This window comes from Dendropsophus ebraccatus, chromosome 4 (assembly GCF_027789765.1).
Source record: "Dendropsophus ebraccatus isolate aDenEbr1 chromosome 4, aDenEbr1.pat, whole genome shotgun sequence".
NCBI classification, from domain to species: Eukaryota; Metazoa; Chordata; class Amphibia; order Anura; family Hylidae; genus Dendropsophus; species Dendropsophus ebraccatus.
In genome coordinates, this window is record NC_091457.1 from 144,268,200 (window position 1) to 144,289,659 (window position 21,460).

General features: G+C 44.1%; 1 protein-coding gene across 1 annotated transcript in view; it reads left to right on the plus strand.

Moving 5' to 3' along the window:
* The window catches only part of FAM234B (family with sequence similarity 234 member B), a 28,468-nt gene extending 13,355 nt beyond the window's left edge, over positions 1-15,113 (plus strand). Inside the window, exons 4-13 of the mRNA XM_069968933.1 lie at positions 68-256; positions 2,426-2,556; positions 4,055-4,202; positions 4,743-4,884; positions 6,484-6,627; positions 9,411-9,492; positions 12,385-12,543; positions 12,770-12,890; positions 13,298-13,527; positions 14,870-15,113. Of these exons, the coding sequence (XP_069825034.1) occupies positions 68-256; positions 2,426-2,556; positions 4,055-4,202; positions 4,743-4,884; positions 6,484-6,627; positions 9,411-9,492; positions 12,385-12,543; positions 12,770-12,890; positions 13,298-13,527; positions 14,870-14,878 (1,355 nt within the window). The 3' untranslated portion in view covers positions 14,879-15,113. The remainder of the gene's footprint in view (positions 1-67; positions 257-2,425; positions 2,557-4,054; positions 4,203-4,742; positions 4,885-6,483; positions 6,628-9,410; positions 9,493-12,384; positions 12,544-12,769; positions 12,891-13,297; positions 13,528-14,869) is intronic.
* Positions 15,114-21,460: the final 6,347 nt, after the last annotated feature.

Genomic DNA, 21,460 nt, shown 5'->3' on the forward strand with positions numbered 1-21,460 from the left:
CTAGTTGGAACATGCACTTTCCCTGTATTTCAAGGTTCTTTTCCTTTCTGATCTCCGTATTTTGCAGACGCCTCGAAGCAGCTTCCCTCCCTTTCTGTTCTCTCTGGGAGTAGCGGGAACGTCTTGTGGAGCAGAAACACCCAGGAAAATCTCCGGAGTATTCAGTGTGGACAACTGCTCATAAAGCCTGAACCTAATGACACGTGTCTTCTAACCGGGACTTACAAGTTACTAAGCTTGATCACTGCATCTACGGGTAAATTGCTATTCTGGAATATGCAGTATAGAATCTAGAGTCTTACAAGGTGTTTGACTCTTTTTTTGTCTTGCCTGATCTATCAGTAAAGATTAAAGGGGTTATCCAGGATTAGAAAAATAACAGCTACTTCCTTGCAAAAACAGCTCCACCCCTGTCCTCAGGTTGTGCGTGGAATTACAATTAAAGGAGAAGTCCTTTTTTTTTTTTTTTAAAGTATTGTATTGTCCCCCAAAAGTTTTATAAATCCCCAATATACACTTATTATGTGAAATGCTAATAAAGTTCTTTTTTCCCCCTGCACTTACTACTGCATCAAGGCTTCACTTCCTGGATAACATGATGATGTCACTTCCTGGATAACATGGTGATGTCACTTCCTGGATAACAAGGTGATGTCACTTCCTGGATAACACGGTGATGTCACTTCCTGGATAACACGGTGATGTCACAACCCGACTCCCAGAGCTGTGCAGGCTGTGGCTGCTGGGGAGGATGATGACAGAGGGATGCTCAGTGTCCCCCCAGTGCCCTGTGTCCCTCAGTGTCCCCCTGCCATAATCCTCTTTAGCAGCCACAGCCCGCACAGCTCTGGGAGTCGGGGCGTGACATCACCATGTTATCCAGGAAGTGACATCACCATGTTATCCAGGAAGTGACATCACCATGTTATCCAGGAAGTGAAGCCTTGATGCAGTAGTAAGTGCAAGGAAAAAAGCATTTTATAAGTATTTCCTGTAATAAGTGTATATTGGTGATTTGTATAACTTTTGTGGGGATATACAATACTTTAATAAAAAATTTTGCCGGACTTCTTCTTTAACCCTATAGCGTTCCATGTCGTACCTGGTACGTCATGGTGGCACAAGGGGAGTTCAGAGAGGGGTCTTCTTCTGGCTGGGCCTCAGAGTCACAATGACGCTGATCCCGGCTCGGCAATACATTGCTCTGATCTGACTGATCATTGCTGTGTATGTACACAGCATTAATCTCTATGAGAGATCAGTGCTGTGTATATAGAAGTCCCCCAGAGGGACTTCTAGTTAAAGTAAAAAAAAAAAGTAAAAATGTTTTTTTTAATTAATAAAATATCCCCTCCCCTAATAAAAGTCCAAATCACCCCTTTTTCCCATTTGATAAATATAAATAAATAAACAAATAAACAAACATATTTGGTATCACCGCGCGTGTAATCGCCCGAACTATTAAATTATCATATTCCTGATCTCGCACGGTAAATGGCGTAAGCGCAAAAAAATTCCAAAGTGCAAAAATGCACTTTTTTTGTTGCATCAAATCCAGAAAAAATGTCATAAAAAGCGATCAAAAAGTCGCATATACGCAAACAAGGTACAGATAGAAAGTACATATCATGGCGCAAAAAATGACAGCTCACTCAGCCCCATAGACAAAAAAGTAAAAGCGTTATTAACATTGGAATAGAACAATTTTAAACACATTTAGTTTTTTTTTTTTTTAAAAGGTTTTAATTTTTTAAAAGCCATCAAATAAAATAAAAGTCATACAAGTTACAAATCGTTGTAATCATACTGATGTGAGGAACATATATAACATGTAAGTTTTACCATAGGGCGAACGGCGCAAACACGAAATTCCCTGAAATGAAAACAAATTCCTTTTTTTTTTTCAATTTGACAGGGCAAATAATTTTTTTCCGGTTTTGCAGCATATTTTATGGGAAAATAAAGTCTGTCATTGCAAAGTACAATTGGTCTCGCAAAAATAAGGGTTCATGTGGGTCTCTAGGTGAAAAAAATTCAAGCGCTATGGCCTTTTAAACATAAAGTGGAAAAAGCAAAAGCGCAAAAACAAAAATTGGCTTTGACCTTCAGGGGTTAAAGAAAGTGACTATTTAGCCGTTTGGACTTTTTGTACTGCCAAAAATACAGATAAATTTTCTTTCTAATGAGGCCAAATGTTAAGAACAAGGTCAGACGGCATAGGAGAATGAAGTATTGTTGCAGAGTCAGGATGTTACCTGTAGCACATAAATCAGTGTTGGCGCTTTGCATTGTTTTCTATTGATTTTAGTTTACACTCTGGTAGTCATTGCTTGCAGGGATTCTGTGTGTTATATGATGAATGACGCCAGCCAAGTCCTGGGCTGAACAAAAATAACCATTTTTTCCCGCTGTGTTCGTTCTCAAGGGGAATCTGTATGGACCATGAGCCTAAACCACGTGTCCAGTGGAACAATAGCTGCTCCTGCCGTCATTCTGCCAGATCTGGACGACGACTTAACGAATGATTTGCTGGTTCTTACTATTGGTGAAAGTCAGGTAAGTGCCAGCACTGCTTCAGTTATTTCCACAATCTTCAAGTCAAAAGGGTTGTCCAGGCTTAGAAAAACATGTCTGCCATTTCCAGAAACAGCCCCTCTCCTGTCCTCAGCTTAGGTGTGGGGTTTTGCAGCTCCGTTCCATTGAAGTGAATGAAGCGGAATTGTAATACCTCACACAACCTGAGGACAGGAGTGGTGCTGTTTCTGGAAAAAAGTGACCATGTTTTATTAAACCTGGATAAACTCTTTAAAGGAGAAGTCATGGCAGGCAGGGAATGGAGGGCGGTACTAACTCACCCCTCCCCGTTCCTCTTTAGCGCTGGATCGCCACTCTGAGATCTCCACCTGAGCCAACATCAAGACCCGGCTGATGGACTGGTCGCTCAGTCAATCAATGACTGGGGTGGGACGCTGCTAATTGGCTGAGCGGGCCATACATCAGCCGGGACAGGCATTTTCCCGCGAGTTGTGACATCACAAGAACTCGGGGGGGGGACGGGGGGGGGGGACATATGCCTTCTGGCAGGGGTCCCAGGGGGGGTCAGATCATCACGGGCACAGGGAGAGGTAAACAATTGTTCATTGCTTTGTTCTTCCCTGCCACCTGCCACATCCTTGCTGGTGCCAGACTTTTCCTTTAAGTTTGATGCTGCAGTTCTGCCATCTTCAGATTCCTGGTGGGGTACACGTACCCCATTTACTAGGACAAAGAAAATACAGAATATCCTCATTTGCCAAAAAGTGGTATGATTACTTTCTAAAAAGTCAAAAACAGAAAAAAAGGGAAAAAAACAGGTGTGAACTCTTAGCCCCATTGGGGGAGATTTATAAAACATGGTGTAAGGGTACAAACACACACGGCATATACGCTGCGTATTTACTGCTGCGATACGCAGCAGATTAGATCTAAATAACTGAACACAGCATCAAATCTGCGTATCTGCTGCGTATACGCTGTGTGTGTTTGTACCCTAAAGTGAAACTGGCTCAGTTGCCCCTAGCAACCAATCAGATTCCACCTTTCATTCCTCACAGACTCTGGAAAATGAGCAGTGGAATCTGATTGGTTGCTAGGGGCAACTGAGCCAGTTTCACTTTACACCATGTTTGATAAATCTCCCCCATAGTGTCTACTGTTTAGTTGGCCTATGTAAACTAACCGCACATATACAGTATAGTTGCATGGAGTGTGCTGGGATCTGTAGTTCCATTCACTATAGCAATTATGGCAAAAAAAAAAAATAAATAATTAACCCTTTGGACCTATTGTCAACTCCCGATAATGACGAGTTTGCATTTAGGGTTTATTCACACATCAATCACAATAAAACCTTGGTGTTTGGATTTGCCAAAAAAAAAAACACATGTGAACATGATCTAATTTTGTCCCAATGTCTCATGAGAAAAGTGCAGGCTTATCTGGCATATGTGTCCAGCGCTGCTCAACTACGTATCGCTAAGTGAAAGGGTCTGATACGAGTCTCTTTCATATACAGCCAGATCTTGGATTCCTTCTGGTGTCGGGCCGAACTGGAAACCCTTTGGGGGAAATAGTGAAATACAGCATCATGGGAGAAGGAAAGCTTCTAGGACCTCAGGCGTACTACACCAGCCAGGGGGCCATTTATGTCCTCTTTGGCTTTGGTAAGTTCGGTTTTGGTGAATACTATCACATATGTTCAAGTTACTTGTTTTTCACGGTTAAAAAAAAAAAAAGAGTAAAGGAATAAAGCTTTTAGTACAAATTAAAGGGGTATTTCAGAGAAAAAAAAGGTTTAAAATCAACTGATGCCAGGGAGTTTTATAGATTTGTAAATTGCTTCTATTTAGAAGTCTAGAGTCTATCAGCTGCGGTATGTCCTGCAGGAAGTGATGTATTCTTTCCAATCTGACACTGTGCTGCCACCTCTGTCCATGACAGGAACTGTCTAGAACTGTAGCAAATCCCCATAGAAAACCTCTCCTGCTCTGGACAGTTCCTCACAGGGACAGAGGTGGCAGCACTGTGCCGAACTGGAAATAATATATACAAAACTTCCTGCAGGACATACAGCAGTTGATAAGTACTAGAAGACTTAAGATTTTTAAATAGAAGTTTGACACCTTTGATCTACGGAGATTTCAGTGACACAATACACACACTGGGTTCACAGCGTCATTGATAACCATTGATACTCTTCATAGGGAACATCCAGGCGGTGGCATTGAGGGATATATATGCACAGGCCAAAACTGGAGGCAATTTCCCAAGTGCTCTTCAGAGGATTGATCCAGACTGGGAGAAGAGGAGATCGGTCAATCACTCAAAGCTGATCAATGTTTACAGGTATATATCTAAAGGAATCATTATCCACATTTGCCACATGGTAACCTATTGAGAGTTCTGCAAGTCCCATGATGGATTCCCTGCAGATTTTAGTTGTCTTATTGAAGTTAAAGAGGATATATAGTTTTGTGGGAAAAGTTCCAGGATAACATATTATTTATTCATGTAAATGTTTTGTATTCTGGGCTCAATCAAGTGGGCGGTTTTACCAAGTGATTGACAGCTCTATATATGCACATTTATACAGAGATCGCTGAGTAGGACCGCCCACATGACTACTTAGCCCAGTATTTTGGTGTTCCTCAGCTTTGATTGGATAGTTTCAGACAGTGAAGGATAAGTGCAGTTATAAGAATAACAGAGGAATGGCACAGCACAGAGCTATATGGTCCAGAATTGTTATTTCATGGGACACACAAAGATTTAATACAGGTCTGGAGAGGTCTGCTTTAACCCCCTCCTGCCGCTGCACTGTTAATATAGCTGCATCCTGTGTTCGATGCTGCAGTGACATTAATGTTTTTGGATGTCACAGGCACAAAAACTGTGCCGGTGTCATCTGGTTATTAGTCAGGATTAAAGAAGCAGTTCACAAAAAATTATCCCCCCCCCCCCCCCCCCCCCCCGTATACTCACCGCAGCTGATCGGTGTCCCGTGGTGCGGCTTCATTCCTGACCCACGGCACCTTTCAAATCTGGCGCGCACTCACGTCAGCCGCTGCTGTGACTCCTCTTCTGTGTCCTGTGATCATTCTCTATGGAAGCGCATGACTTCCGGCGTTCAATCACAGGACAAAGAATAGGAGTCACAGCAGCAGCTGAAGTGAGCATGCGCCGGATTGGAAAGGCGCGGCGGGACCGGAACGAAGCAGCGCCGCGGGACACCGATCAGCTGCGTTGAGTATACGCACCAGCACCTAGCGGGGGGGCCAATAATAATTTTTTGTGAACTGCTTCTTTAAGCTTTACTTAAAAGGGTCTTCCAAGTAAAATGACTTATGCACAGTATAGGGGATAAGTGTTAAATTGTAGGGGATCTGAGTGCTGCCATGCGATCTTGATAAGTGGACCTGAGTATTGGTTTAAATATTGCTGAAAAGCTAGTTTTGGCAGCTCCACAGAAAATAAATAGAGCCGCATCTTGCATGTGCAGTGCGCCACTCTCTTCCTAAACAACACTTGTGTCCCTTTTGCAGGATAATCATACTTAGAGGGGTTATCCAGAGTTAGAAAAAAACTCACAGCTACTTTCTTACAAAAACAGCACCACCCCTGTCCTTGGGTTGTTTATGGTATTACAATTCAGCTTCACAAAACCCACACTCAAACTGAGGACAGAAGTGGTGCTGTGTCTGGAGGAAAGCAGCCATGTTTTTCTGTGCCTGGATAACTAGTGTGATAAAACGACTGGCAACTTATGGGGGAAACGTGAAGCATTTTTAGTATTGATTGCACATACACAAGTGTTATTGTTACTGGACCATTTAGGAGGTTTGTTCTCACATTGCCAGGATGGACGTTGATGACTTCATTAGACAGTGAGGATTGAGGTCCAGTCTTAGAGTAGGCCTTGGATAACGTTGCGTTGTCATTTCTCAGTGCCGGGGTGGAGTTTCTTCAGACCGTTCCAGTCTATCTCAGTAACTTCAGTGATCTCCTAGTGACAACGAAGGAGGCCGTAACTCTAGTCAGGGGCCAGGACCTGGAGCAGAGATGGAGCGTCAGCATAAACAATATCTACAGGTCTGTATCACACAATGTGCAGTTCCATGTATTGGGGGTTAGAATATTCTCATCGATTTATAGTATTATGTGTTTTTTATTAAAGGTGTATTCCACTCAAACATAACTTTTGATATGTTGCTGCCCATGGTGAGACTAACAATTCATTCCCTACTTGTTATTATGTATTCAGTCTCCTTTCTGCTGAAAACACAAACAACTGTGCGTGAGCTTTTCTTCACCTCCCCCTTCTCCCCCCCCCCCCCCCCCTTCTGACACGGCTGATGTAATTAAGTCCCTAACTGCAACTTTGTTACGTCGGTAGGGTTAATCACAGTGAGTTCATCAGCAACTAAACCTCATATTAATCCTCCCAGCATTAGGGCCCTATTCCACCGGACAATTATCGTTCAGATTATCGTTAAATCGTTCGAATCTAAACGATAATTGTTTGGTTGAAATGCAGTTAACGATTAACGACCAAACGAGAAATCGTTGATCGCTTTATAAGACCTCGTTCGCAAATCGTTCGCATTGAATAAGACGTCATTCGGTCGTTCGCAATAGATACGAACGCAATAGCGAAGAAATAGCGAAGAAAAAACTATCGCAATTACGATCATAAGTAACGATTATCGTTCCATGGAAATAAGTGAACGTTTTCAGGTCTTTCGCAATAGCGGTCGTTTGAGATCGTTAATCGTTAACGATTATGCAAACGATAATCGTCCAGTGGAATAGGGCCCTTACAGTGAAATTACAATGTTGCAGATAAAGCCTGCCAGGGACTTGTTTACATGATCTTTCTCAGAAGGGGGGGGGGAGACAGAGAGAAAAGCTCACATAGAGATTTTTGTGTCTTCAGCAGAAAGAAACAGCTCAGAACTGGGGGAAGGAGACTGAATAGATAATAGGTATAGAAGGAATTGTTAGTCTCAGCATCGGCAGCAATATATGAAAAGTATGTTTGAGTAGAATACCCATTTAAGTTTAATTAATATGAAATCTGGCAAATAATATTTCTAGGGGACCTTAAAGGGACCAGACAGTCTACACAGAATGATGCATTCTAAGGCTATGGTCACACTTCGTATGAGACCGTCCGGGTCACAGAACGTCCGGTCTCAGAAAAGATCATCTCAGCCGATACTGCAGTACCGGATGATCTTAAAGCGTAACTGTCATATTTTTTTTTATTGCAGAAACTCTGTAATAGGTTTTATTAGCCAAAAAAGCCTCCTTCTGTACTCAAGAAGCAATTTCCCAGCCTCCCCCCCTGACTTCTTATCTGTGCATTATCAGGCAAACACGTCTTCAATACAGAGAAGCCAGTGAAGACGGGTTCTGCTCTCTCCATTGTAAGCCTATGAAGGGGGGAGGGGCTGAGGGAGATGAGGGAGCAGGAAGAGGTGACATGAAGGTCAGCTGTTTGTAGACTCTCTGGGCAGCTAAACCGCAGGATTCAGGGGTCAGAAAGGTCAGTGCTTATCTATGAACTTACTGAGAGAAGATTGCAGGGTGTTGTGCTGTGCAGGACTGCTCCGTGCTCAGTCACTCCTAACAGCCCCTCCCCTCTCCATAGCCACATAATGGAGACAGAAATCCTGCTTCATTTGATGTGAGGGGGGAGGCTGGGAGATTGCTTTTTCAGTACGGAAGGAAACTCTTTTAGTACATAAAACCTATTACAGAGTTTCTTAAAATCGCTTGTACTATTGATATTTAATGTTTTTTTAAAAAATGGCCCTGAAATGACAGTTACGCTTTAAGCGCCGCTGATTTCTGATGCAGGCGCATCAGTGCACACCCGCATCAGAACTCCCCCCCAGCCTGAGCCGCTCGCCCCATTGTGTGAACTGACAGGGTTTTCTGCAGCCGCTGTTCACTGAATAGCGGCCGCAGAAAACTGACATCTCAGTATTTTACGGCGCAGCTAGTGATCCCGGCTGGAGTGTATGCTATGTGTATACACTCTGGCCGGGATTCCCTCTGCCTGCAGCACTACCTAAGTTCCGCAGAAATCACGGCTGTTGTAACAACGGCCATGATTCCTGTGGAACTTACGTAGTATGAACATAGCCCAATGCTGTATAGGTTTTCTTATAGCATTGGAATAAATTATGTATTTTTTTTCTTCATTGGGTGGGGAGTTGTTTGGCATTGTATAGAGAAAAATGGACTGACGTGAAAAAATACAACAATCTTAGGGCCGTATTACAGGAGCCGATATTGCACCAGACGATTATCGGCCGGTAATCGTCCATTTACAGCCAATAATCATTTTGTGTAATAGGACTCTTAGGCTGGGTTCACACTGTGTTTTTGCAGTTCGTTTAACGTATCCCTTTTACGGGAAAAAACAGGTTCAAAAAAACTCTGCGAACGCAGCCTTATCCAGATTTATCAAACATGGTTTAAAGTAAAACTGGCTCAGTTGCCCCTAGCAACCAATCAGATTCCACCTTTCATTCCTCACAGACTCTTTAGAAAATTAAAGGTGGAATCTGATTGGTTGCTAGGGGCAACTGAGCCAGTTTCACTTTACATCATGTTTTATAAATCTCCCCTTAGGGCCGGTTCACACTGAGCAAACACAGCGGGATTCTGCGGCGGAGTTCTCCGCCGCGGAATCCCGCCGTGCTCAGTGTGCTGCTTTGAGTAAATGGGAGAGCGCGCCATGTTTGCTCAGTGTGAACTGGCCCTTAGTGTTTCTCCCATCCCCCATAGAAATCTACTGTTTGAAGAAAAACATGCTAAAAAAACAACACAGAGGGTAAAATAGCACTTTAACTTCTCCCCCTCAGCCGCCCACAGCCTGGGTACTTTAACAGCGATGGAAACCTGGATTTCTTCATACAGATTCAGAACAGCGCTGCGGAGAAAAAGGTATGTCTGTGACGTGAACCATGCTTGACATAAGACATGGTTTTACGGATTGAACAACGTCGTCATCATCATTGTTTTTTGTATAGCGTTCATGTTTTTACATTGCTCCTGTTTGGATGACTTTATAGTGGTGGAATAATGTACCCAGCACAGCATCATTGTCAGGTTATACAGAGAGATGGTGACACTCCTTACATAGTAAGATGGTTTATGTGCACAGGTCATACAGTGTGAGGAATCAGTCACACTCTTAAATCATGATAGGTACATATGGTAATAAAGAATACAGACACCTGTATATAAAAAAAAAAGGAAAAATATTGTACATTATATGAACCCCAACATGGTACCACTGAAGAATATAACTCCTTTCACAATCAACAAGTCCAGGCGATGGTTCCGATGATAGAAAATAGAAAAAATTGGTTCTTTTAGACAGGAACCCTATATCCTTACAACAAGGACACTACTTTCCCACATGTAATTCCCCCAAGCATTTAAAGGGGTACTCCAATGATTTTTTCTTTCAAATCAACATGTCTTTTTAATTTAAATAAAAAATCTCCAGTCTTCCAGTACTTATCAGCTGCTGTATGTCCTGCATGAAATGGTGTATTCTTTCCAGTCTGACACAGTGCTCCCTGCTGCCACCTTTGTCTGTGACAGGAACTGTCCACAGCAGTAGGAAATCTCCATAGAAAACCTCTGCTGCTCTGGACAGTTCCTGACATGGACAGAGGAGGCAGCAGAGAGCGCTGTTTCAGACTGGAAAGATAACACCACTTCCTGCAGGACATACAGCAGCTGATAAGTACTGACATTTTTAAATAGAAGTAAATTACGAATCTATATAAGTTTCTGAAACCAGCTGATTTGAAAGAAAAAAAAATTGGCTGGACAACCCCTTTTATTATTTTAATATTATCACAACTTGGAAGCGGCTGGGCAGCATGGACGGGAGCAGCGCAATCCGGGACACGCCGTGTAAGGGGACTTCATTGCCCTCATCCACCTCTTCCTTGGCTATAGAAAATCTGAGATTACTGAGATAATAAATCTGTGATAATATCAGATATAATAACCACTGGGAGGAACAGGCCTCCGTGTGCTGGTATAGGAAGGTACGTGTAAGTACATAGCTAGAAGGATCTTTGCCGCTTACAATATGGTTTATAGTCCATTCACCTGTCACTGCACCTGAATTACATAACGTCTGTCTGAGTGACACAGTGTCTTCTGTCCATGCAGAGATCTCCCATTTACCTGCATGAGGTCTCACTCATATACCTCTAGTGACTCTCTATCAGGAGAGAAGGGGTGATCAGGCTTGTAGCTATTATATGGAACAAAATTAAAGGAGAAGTCCAGGGAAAATTTTGTATTAAAGTATTGTATTGCCTCCCAAACGTTATTCAAATCACCAATATACACTTATTACTGGAAATGCTTAAAAGTGCCTTTTCCCCGCACTTACTACTGCATCAAGGCTTCACTTCCTCCTATCAATGGTGCAGGGCATTACAGTATAATTTAACAGGGTTTATGTCAACGTGTGTTTCTGTCCATGTTACCAAAGTGCAGGTCCCTAGTAAGAAGTCCCTCCTGAAGGTCCAGGGAAGGTGTTTGTGGCCATCTTGGTCCACACCACCTTACCACCCAACCTCGTACTTGGGCAGCTCCTTGGTGGAGACTAGAGTGATAGCCCATGGACAAGACAGCAAACAGCAGTACGTCCTTTAGAACAGCTAGTGTTGAGCGAAATTGCTGAATTCTCAACATTCTCCGAACCCGAACACTCAGCCTTTGACCCCCGGTTGCTGGAGAAGTTGGAGACCACCCTATGAGTCCCGGAAAACATGGATGCAGCCATGGAGCGAAATCCAACTTCTTTAGTCGCCGGGAGTCAAAGTGTTCAGGTTCAGAGAACGTTGCCGAACCGTAACAGTTTGGCAAGTTCGTTCAACACTAGCTATTGCAAAGGGTGTTTGCCAACTTGGCGACTAGGATGTTTGCTGACTTGTTCCTGGGCTATCATCCTAGTCTCCAAGGCGGCAAACTGCAGTACGCCCTTTGCAATAGCTAGTGTCGAACGAACTTGCTTGTTACGGTTTGGCGACGTTCTCCAAACCCAAACACTCGGCCTTTGACTCCCGGTGACTGAAGAAGTTGGATTTCGCCCTATGGCTGTATCCATGTTTTCCAGGACCAGCAATAGCACATATCTGAGGGAAATGATGGCACCATCCATATTGTACCCCCCCCCCCCAATGACTATATGTGAAGTGCATGAAAGGGAACCAGCTGTTTGGCTCATCACCGGCAAAGTCAGACAACTTATTTCCCAGAGTGATCCATGATAGAATTACAGTACAACAGCTAAGCAACATTATGCCACCCGACAACCCAAGAAACAAATAACATAATAACCATTCCTTTTTGTATATCAAACTCCTCCCCCCCCTTTCTGAAAATTGATCGATCCATCCATCACTGAAGCATCAGGTTACAGGTACCTATATAAGTCTATGGAGTGGGGAGGGGTAGATAGTGAGACATATCGACTGAGTGTTATGTCTCACCCCAGGGCTAGATATTCAGCTTGTACCGCTCAGTACTGCTCTATAATGTCATCAGAGCTGCTGCTATAAAGATCTAGAAAAGTAGGTACATGCAGTATACAGATGACATCAGAGCAGCCAGTCTCCACCCACAAGCTCTAGAATAACTCTAAAAATTAGAAAACTGGTGGAAAATGAGGATGCATATTATATGATGGCCTGAAATAAAGTCATTCTCTATTACTGATATACAGATTTAGGTGATTTGTACATTATGGTGAGACATCTTCCTTACTAGAAGTGTTCTTTGCTGCTTTTTTACCTCTTATTTTAGCTCATTGTTATCGACGGTTCCACCAGTGAATCACTGTGGGAGTGGGAGATTTCATGGCACGAACAAGAAAAGGAAACAGAGGCCATCTCCCTTCTAACGGCTGATGGGAAATCCGTCTTCCTCTTCTGGGGTGAAGAAGCGGTTAGAGTTAACAACTCGGTAAGTTTTGGATTCATTGGGGAGGGGGGGGGAGGTGTTTATTATTGGTTTATGTGAAAAAACAGGTGTAACAAATTCCCTTTAAAAAAAATGGGTAGAGCATTGCATAAAAGGGGCGTGGCCATGGCAGGCCCACTCATTTACTATCAAGTTATTTAAATATTTAGTTTGTAGATTATTTGATTGTTCCTTTATCTTTACTGTTATGTTCTCATTTTTTGCACAGCATACGTTATATACAAAACCAGACGTTCCCTGGACCCGACATCTCTATCTGCTCTGTCCTACCTATTCAGGAGTCGTCCTCGATCTTTTCAATGTTTCTTCCACTATTGTTGCTTCTGCCGGTAAGTTTTCGAAGCATAAATGATAACTAGTCATTTATGATCGTAGCCATTGATCTGTTCTGCATCTGACAACTTGGATGGTTGATAAGTGTCTGATCAGTAGGAGTTCAACAGAACAGAAACCCAGCTGATCTGACTCCTGTCACCTTGGGAAAACCCCTTGAACGTCAACTTTGTTCAGTCAACCTCCGAGCTCTTTGGGTTCGGCAACATTCTCCGAACCCAAACACTTGGCAGCTGGAGAAGTTGGATGCATCCATGTTTTCCAGGACTCCCTAGAGCGCCATCCAACTTTTACCAGGAGCCAAATGCAGAGCGTTTGGGTTCGGAGAACGTTGCCAAAGCCATAGAGTTTGGCAAGTCCACTCTACACTAATGTTGACACAACTATGTTTCTGTGTTGTCAGCGGGGATTAGAGAGTTGGAGAAGGATGCCCTCCTCGCCATCATGACTGCAGACAAGGAGCAAAGCACATCAGCCAACAGGTCCCGAAACCTGACTGTAAGCAAAGTGGGCATGAGGTGGGCTCTGTCCAACAGTCAGGCGCTGTCTCTGGGAAGTGGAAATATAAAGCTGAAAGTAGAAGAAATCAAGAGAATTCTTACTAGGTTGAAGTTTAGTTCACTCCCACAACGGGTAAGTTTAAAATGATTTTTAATACTGTCCTGCCCTATACCATAGTACCATGTGGGTAGTTCTGTATGTCTCACTGTTAGGGTGCCTTCACACACACTGGATCTGCAGCGGATTTCACGCTGCGGATTCGCTGCGTAATCCGATACGGATCCAGTGTCAGTGTATCCCTATGAGAATACATACTTGCATCAGGATTGACATCCCGCTGTGTGTATGTAAGTTAACCCCCCAGCGGCCAGAGCATACATCACCTCCTCCCCGCTTCGGCTTGCTTCAGGGGTTCCCAACATCAGCTCGACCCGCTCAGCCAATCAGGGCGCTGCCCTGCCGCAGCCACTGATTGGCTGAGTGGGACTTCCTGCCGACAACCCCTGACGCAAGCCAGAGCGGTGAGGAGGCAATGTTTGCTCATGTCAATCTCTCTGCGAGTATGTATTTTCATAGGGATGCACTGACACTGGATCCGCAGTAGATTTCGCTGCGAAGCCGCAGTATAAAATCAGCTGCGGATCCAGTGTGTGCGAAGGCACCCTTACGGTAAGGGCCCAGGAACTGTGGGGGCTACATATAACTGCCAGAATCGGAGCACTTGTTTAGCCCAAGGGTGGGGAACCTGCGGCCCTCCAGCTGGTACAAAACTACAATTCCCATCATGCCTGGACAGCCAAAGCTTTAGCTTTGGCTGTCCAGGCATAATGGGAATTGTAGTTTTGTACCAGCTGGAGGATGGCAGGTTACCCACCAATGGTTTAGCCCCTCAGATGCCATGATCAATGTTGACTGCGGCACCTAAGTGGTTCTCCGGAAGGAGTGTACTAATAGGCTGCCTGAAATGTGCTAAATTCTTAGGGTCTGCACTGTGACTGCCACGTCACAGTATAGTTACAAAGTCACGTTTAGTTGGTGTGTCACCTACAGATACAAAATATTTCTTGTTACCTGCCACATGTCTTTAAAGGGGTTGTTCACCAAATTTTTCTTTTCTTTCAAATCAACTAGTGCCAGAGATTTGTAATTGACTTCTATTAAAATATCTCAAGTATCTTTAATACTTATCAGCTGCTGTAGGCCCTGCATGGAGTGGTGTATTCTTTCCAGTTTAAAGAGCAGGAAAGGTTTTCTATGAGGATTTGCTGCTGCTCTGGACAGTTCCTGTCATGAATAGAGGTGGTAGCAGCGGGCACTGCGTCAGACTGGAGAAAATACACAACTTCCTGCAGGACATACAGCAGCTCATAAGTACTGGAAGATGAGATTTTTTTTTTTTTTAATAGAAGATTTGAAAGGAAAAACCCCTTTAAGTACTTCTTACTAAACAATAATGTGTCCTTCTCTTTTTCAGGTATTGTAGCCATGAAGGAACGGGACTCTTCTAGATGCGAGAAGACACATCTCTCCATAGACAGTGTCTAGTATAGTGGAAGCACAGATCACAAGAGGGCCCTGGAGTTTGGGAGTGATCCTACCATGTTTTCCTATGTATCAGTATATATGTGCTGTGTGCAGTGTTACAGTACCACCTGGCCCGTCACCGCTCCCCCCTACACAGACACAACATATACACTTAGGGGGAGATTTATCAAACATGGTGTAAAGTGAAACTGGCTCAGTTGCCCCTAGCAACCAATCAGATTCCACCTTTTATTTTCCCAAGGGTCTGTGAGGAATGAAAGGTGGAATCTGACTGGTTGCTAGGGGCAACTGAGCCAGTTTCACTTTACGCCATGTTTGATAAATCTCCCCCTTAGACTAGTCAATACTCCCTTGTGACCAGGTGACTTTTTGCGTTCTGTTGTTGAGGATTTTTATTTTGTTTTGATTTTTAGGGCATTATGTCAGTGCTTAGATTACATGCTTTGTGCTGGCTGTACAAACCTGACCTGGTATATATCCTGTTTGCTGTAAATGGATATGTCTCAATACTGCTATACTGTGATGTACTTAAAGGGGTTGTCTGGGGATCAAACATTTTTATATATTAATAGAGGTGGTGTGAAAATAAAAAAAAGAAGCCATACTCCCCTCCCCCCTTATCCCCCACGGTTGCCACGCTGATGCTCCAGGTCGCTGCTTTTCCTTGGTTTCTGCAAGGTCTGAGACAGGCCACTGAGCGGGGCTGGGACAATACTTTACTAAAAACCAGGAAATAACCAAGAGGGACAGAACTTGTGAGCAGCAGTGCTGCAGGTGTGGGGGTAGGTGAGTATACCTTAATTTTTATTAAAAAATGTCATCCCCAGACAACTCCTTTAAAAGGAAAACTAGACACTGGAAAAAAATACCTCTGAAAAAGACCTAGGTTAACCACAATGGATGGATGGTAAATATTCCAATGATTCCGATTCTAAAGAAAAGGAATCTAAAAGTTGTATTATGGTCGGGATAGATTCTGCAATATTATACTATGGTAGTCCCTTGTAGAGATCAGCGCAATTCGAGCATGTTCGAGTCCGACCGTTTGACGTTTGAATATCGATGGCTGAAGAAGTTGGATGCAGCCCTAGAGTGTCCTGGAAAACAGGGATGCAGCCTATAGCCTATTGGTGTATCCGTGTTTTCTAGGATTCCCTTCAGCCACCATCAAATGCCGGACAATCGGAGCATGCTCATCCGCGCTCCGTAATCCACAGCCATATTTAAAAGTGTCACTGTCGTTTGTTTTTTTTTTGTTTTTTTTTGCAGAAATCAATAGTCCATGCGGTTTTAAGAAACTTTGTAATTGGGTTTATTAGGCAAATACGCCATTATCCCCCCTCTCTCATTCACTGCTCATTATCAGGAAATCTCGACTCTTTTACACAGTCTAGCCCTGTGTAATCTATGGAGAGGGGAGGGGGAGGAGGGAGATTAGGCGCCAGCAGAGAACAAAGGATTACACAATAGGAGCTGTGTGAAAGCCAGTATTCAGTGGTCAGAGAGGTCAGTGCTGATGTCAGAGGAGAGAGCCTGGTGATGTAGCTGTAAATTAACTGTTTGTTGTCCTGTTTTGGTGCATCATCTCCCTCAACCCCTCTCCTCTCCATAGACAACCATGAAGACAGGGGGAGAGTTTCAAACTGCTTTTTTATGATAAAAATGCATTTTTCGGCTAATAAACCCAATTACAAAGTTTCTTAAAATCGTCTGTACTATTGATTTCTGCAAAAAAAATGTAAACAACAGTGACACTTTAAGGCTCCTTTACGGATTGAACATTGACTTACAGGGTAGTTACCTATAGGTGGCACTAGAGAGACAGTTTCTTCCATCAGTAGGGGAGCTCATTTGCATATTACTATACACCCAGATGCTGGCGCTCTCTAGAGGTTCTGGGATTTCTACCATTGTTCTCTATAGAGAATGTGGGGGCTTGTGCTAGTGTGATAGCGCTTCTAACCTGTAATGCTGAATGAAGTGTTGGAGGACACTTGCTGCTATAATGTTCTATTAATATGTAGATTAAAGGGACTCTGTAGTATTATTACTCTATAGCACTCTATCGGGAACCTTTGGCCCCTCAGCTGTTGCAAAACTACAATTCCCATCATACCTGGACAGCAGAAGCTAAAGCTTTGGCTGTCCAGGCATGATGGGAATTGTAGTTTTGCAACAGGTGGGGGACCAAAGGTTCCCCATCCCTGCTCTATGGGAAAAACAAGTCTTCACTAAACCCCAGGAGAGATGGGGTGTGTGTGCCCTTTAAATCTAGTTTTTTTTTATTACCGCTATGTGCATGTGTATAACCCATAGTAAAACCATGCTGGGGCTATATAAACATTAGTGCATACGCATACACAGAGTCATAAAGGTATAGGAATAACGTTTACTGCCTGTATGTGTATATGTATCATCACTCTTGGACTTTGAAAAGCTCGTTGCTGTGAGCACGTAGTTAAAGGTACGGCTCCGCGTAACGTCAGTCACACTTCATGTTTTGAAGCCAAAAATCGTGACATTAATAAGAATAAATGCAGTCGTGTTGCCGCCTGGTGGTCACTAGGAAGCAACCAGAGACGGATTCCTGGTTCGTGGAAACTTGCAGATTTGCGGCTACAATGCATTTAGTATGACATGGTAATTTGGGGCTTCAGCATGTTGCCTGATTTAACCCTGACTTAAAGGGATTGTTCACCAAAATGTTTTTCCTTTTAAATCAGCTGGTGCCAGAGATTTGTAATATACATCTATAAAAAAAATCTTGTGTATTCCAGTACTTACCAGCTGCTGCCTGTCCTGCAGGAAGTGGTTTACTCTTTCCAGTCTGACACAGTGCTCTCTGCTGCCACCTCTGTCCGTGTCAGGTACTGTCCAGAGCAGGACAGGTTTTCTATGGGGATTTTCTACTGCTCTGGACAGTTCCTGACATGGACAGAGGTGGCAGCAGAGAGCATTGTGTCAGACCTGAAAGAATCCACTACTTCCTTCAGGACATACAGCAGCTGATAAGTACTGGCTCAAGATTTTAAAATAGAAGTAAATTACAGATCGGTATAACATCCTGACTCCAGTTAATTTGAAAGAAATCCCTTTATATATATCGGTAGGACACATCTTCTCTAGAATTGGAGGCTCAGGACCCCCATTCTAGTGATTGTGGGGCCCCCCAGAAGCTATACAGTTATCCTCTATCCTGTGGATGGGATAACCCCTTTAAGAGAGATTACATTGCATTATAGTGTATGACTCCACAAGGAATAAGTCTTCATGTCCGTGTACAGCTGTGACCCCTCCGGTATAGATCAGCATTACCTGTATAGTGTAGAGGATCTCCCTATATGTTGTAATGGTAGCTGTGTGTATAGATGTATAGATGATAATTTATTGTTATAGGAATGTTTGATCTTAATTTATTCTTTCTAGTTATTTGGGATGAAAGCAGGAATGTATATAGCCAGTGCTCATGTTTTATAGATGTAATATGGACAATGACCGGGTATATATTCTGGGTGTGCCGCCCTTATGGAGACACATAGGGAAGCGGCATGCGTCTGGGATGTGCCCGGCCTCTGTAACTGCAGCTTCATCTGTATAGAGAATTAGATTTCCTATTTATGGAATAAAGCATAATACAACTATACGACTGGGTGTCAGATCATTCTGTGCGCAGCGATCAGCAGGAGACATGGCGCAGATCGGGCTGTATTACAGTGTGTAGGGATCGGTGATCAGCAGGAGACATGGCGCAGATCGGGCTGTATTACAGTGTGTAGGGATCGGTGATCAGCAGGAGACATGGCGCAGATCGGGCTGTATTACAGTGTGTAGGGATCGGTGATCAGCAGGAGACATTGCGCAGATCAGGCTGTATTACAGTGTGTAGGGAGCAGCGATCAGCTGGAGACATGGCGCAGATCAGGCCGTATTACAGTGTGTAGGGATCAGCAATCAGCAGGAGACATGGCGCAGATCAGGCTGTATTACAGTGTGTAGGGAGCAGTGATCAGCAGGAGACAGCGCAGATAGTGCTGTATTACTGTGATGTAGGGATCGGTGATCAGCAGGAGACATGGCGCAGATCAGGCCGTATTACAGTGATGTAGGGAGCAGCGATCAGCAGGAGACATGGCACAGATCAGGCTGTATTACAGTGTGTAGGGATCAGCAATCAGCAGGAGACATGGCGCAGATCAGGCCGTATTACAGTGATGTAGGGAGCAGCGATCAGCAGGAGACATGGCGCAGATCAGGCCGTATTACAGTGATGTAGGGATCAGCGATCAGCAGGAGACATGGCACAGATCAGGCCGTATTACAGTGTGTAGGAATCAGCAGGAGACATGGCGCAGATCAGGCCGTATTACAGTGATGTAGGGAGCAGCGATCAGCAGGAGACATGGCACAGATCAGGCTGTATAACAGTGATGTAGGGATCAGCAATCAGCAGGAGACATGGCGCAGATCAGGCCGTATTACAGTGATGTAGGGAGCAGCGATCAGCAGGAGACAGCGCAGATCGTGCTGTATTACTGTGATGTAGGGAGCAGCGATCAGCAGGAGACAGCGCAGATCGTGCTGTATTACTGTGATGTAGGGATCTGTGATCAGCAGGAGACATGGCGCAGATCAGGCCATATTACAGTGATGTAGGGAGTGGGGATCAGCAGGAGACATGGCGCAGAACAGGCCGTATTACAGTGATGTAGGGAGTGGGGATCAGCAGGAGACATGGCGCAGATCAGGCCATATTACAGTGATGTAGGGAGCGGTGATCAGCAGGAGACATGGCGCAGATCAGGCCGTATTACAGTGATGTAGGGCTCAGCAATCAGCAGGAGACATGGCACAGATCAGGCTGTATTACAGTGTGTAGGGAGCAGCGATCAGCAGGAGACAGCGCAGATAGTGCTGTATTACTGTGATGTAGGGAGCAGCAATCAGCAGGAGACATGGCACAGATCAGGCTGTATTACAGTGATGTAGGGAGCGGCGATCAGCAGGAGACAGCGCAGATCGTGCTGTATTACTGTGATGTAGGGAGCGGTGATCAGCAGGAGACATATTGCAGATCATACTGTATTACAGTGATGTAGGGAGCAGCGATATAACGGTCAGTTCATCAATCAATTTTGAGAGATCAATATATTTTGAGAGTGTTCCTCAACCTGTGGCTCCAAAACTACAACTCCCAGCATGTCCTAGCAGCCGTAGGCAAAGGAATGGTGACTGTAAGGTCCTACCTGATCCTCTTGGAGTTCCGTCTTGTACCTGTTTTTTTGAGACTGCAGAGAAGAAGCTGCAGAGTAAATCTCCCTGGTAGAGTATATACAATCACTCAATTGTAGTGACTGGGCATATAACCTATACATCATGGTATATACTTGCTTACCTTTTTAATGGTGACCTGAGAACCTCTGACATCCTGCATGGACGTGATGTGAATCCACATTCTCTGCAGCGCCTTCTCCTCTTCACCCCTCTGGTCTTTCCCTCGGCCTGTGCGCTGCAGGTGGTGGAAAGAGTATCCATGAGAGAAACCAATGTTGGGGGTCCAGAATGCTGCTGGACATTGCTTTTCTTTGTGCTCTTCACACACACACACACACACACACACATTAAGGGTATGTGCACACTACGGAATGGCGACAGAAAAAACAGCGCGCATTCCGCAGCTCGCACCCGCCCTCAGACTGTGGCGCGTGTCCTAGACTCCATTCTATGCACGGGCAGATTCCATCGAATGAACCTGTGAGTGCGAACTGCAGAATGCGCAGCGGGCTTTCCGTCGCCATTCCGTAGTGTTCAAGTACCCTAATGGTGCCTTTACAGAGAGATTTATCTGACAGATTTTTGTAGCCAAAGCCAGGATTGGATTTGAGAAGAGGAAAAACCTCAGTCTTTTTTTTATGACCGGTTCCCTGTTTATAGTCTGTTTCTGACTTTGGCTTAAAAAAATCTGTCAGATAAATCTCTAAATCTTAGGGCCCTATTACACCAACAGATTTCTGACCAATTTATCTGACAGATTTTTGAAGCCAAAACCAGGAATGGACTCTAAACAGAGAACAGGTCATAAAGGAGAGACTGAGATTTCTCCTCTTTTCAAATCCATTCCTGCAGCCATAGGGCAAAGATTGATACCAGTTCCATGTTTCTGATCTGAGTCGCGTTTCACTAAGGTGTAATGTAAGTGTATGAATGGCCTGGCTCTGTGGTGATGAGCCCAAGCTTTGCAGATATTTCCTGGAACAGGAGATACATGTATGACCACTATAGGCCCCACTGATCCTACAATGGGGGTCCTCTCTGTGCATATCCAAGACCACCGCTCTATACAAACTCCTCATTGGAAAGTGGACATGGGGGAGGTTTATCAAACATGGTGTAAAGTGAAACTGGCTCAGTTGCCCCTAGCAACCAATCAGATTCCACCTTTCATTCCTCACAGACTCTTTGGAAAATGAAAGCTGGAATCTGATTTGTTGCTAGGGGCAACTGAGCCAGTTTCACTTTACAC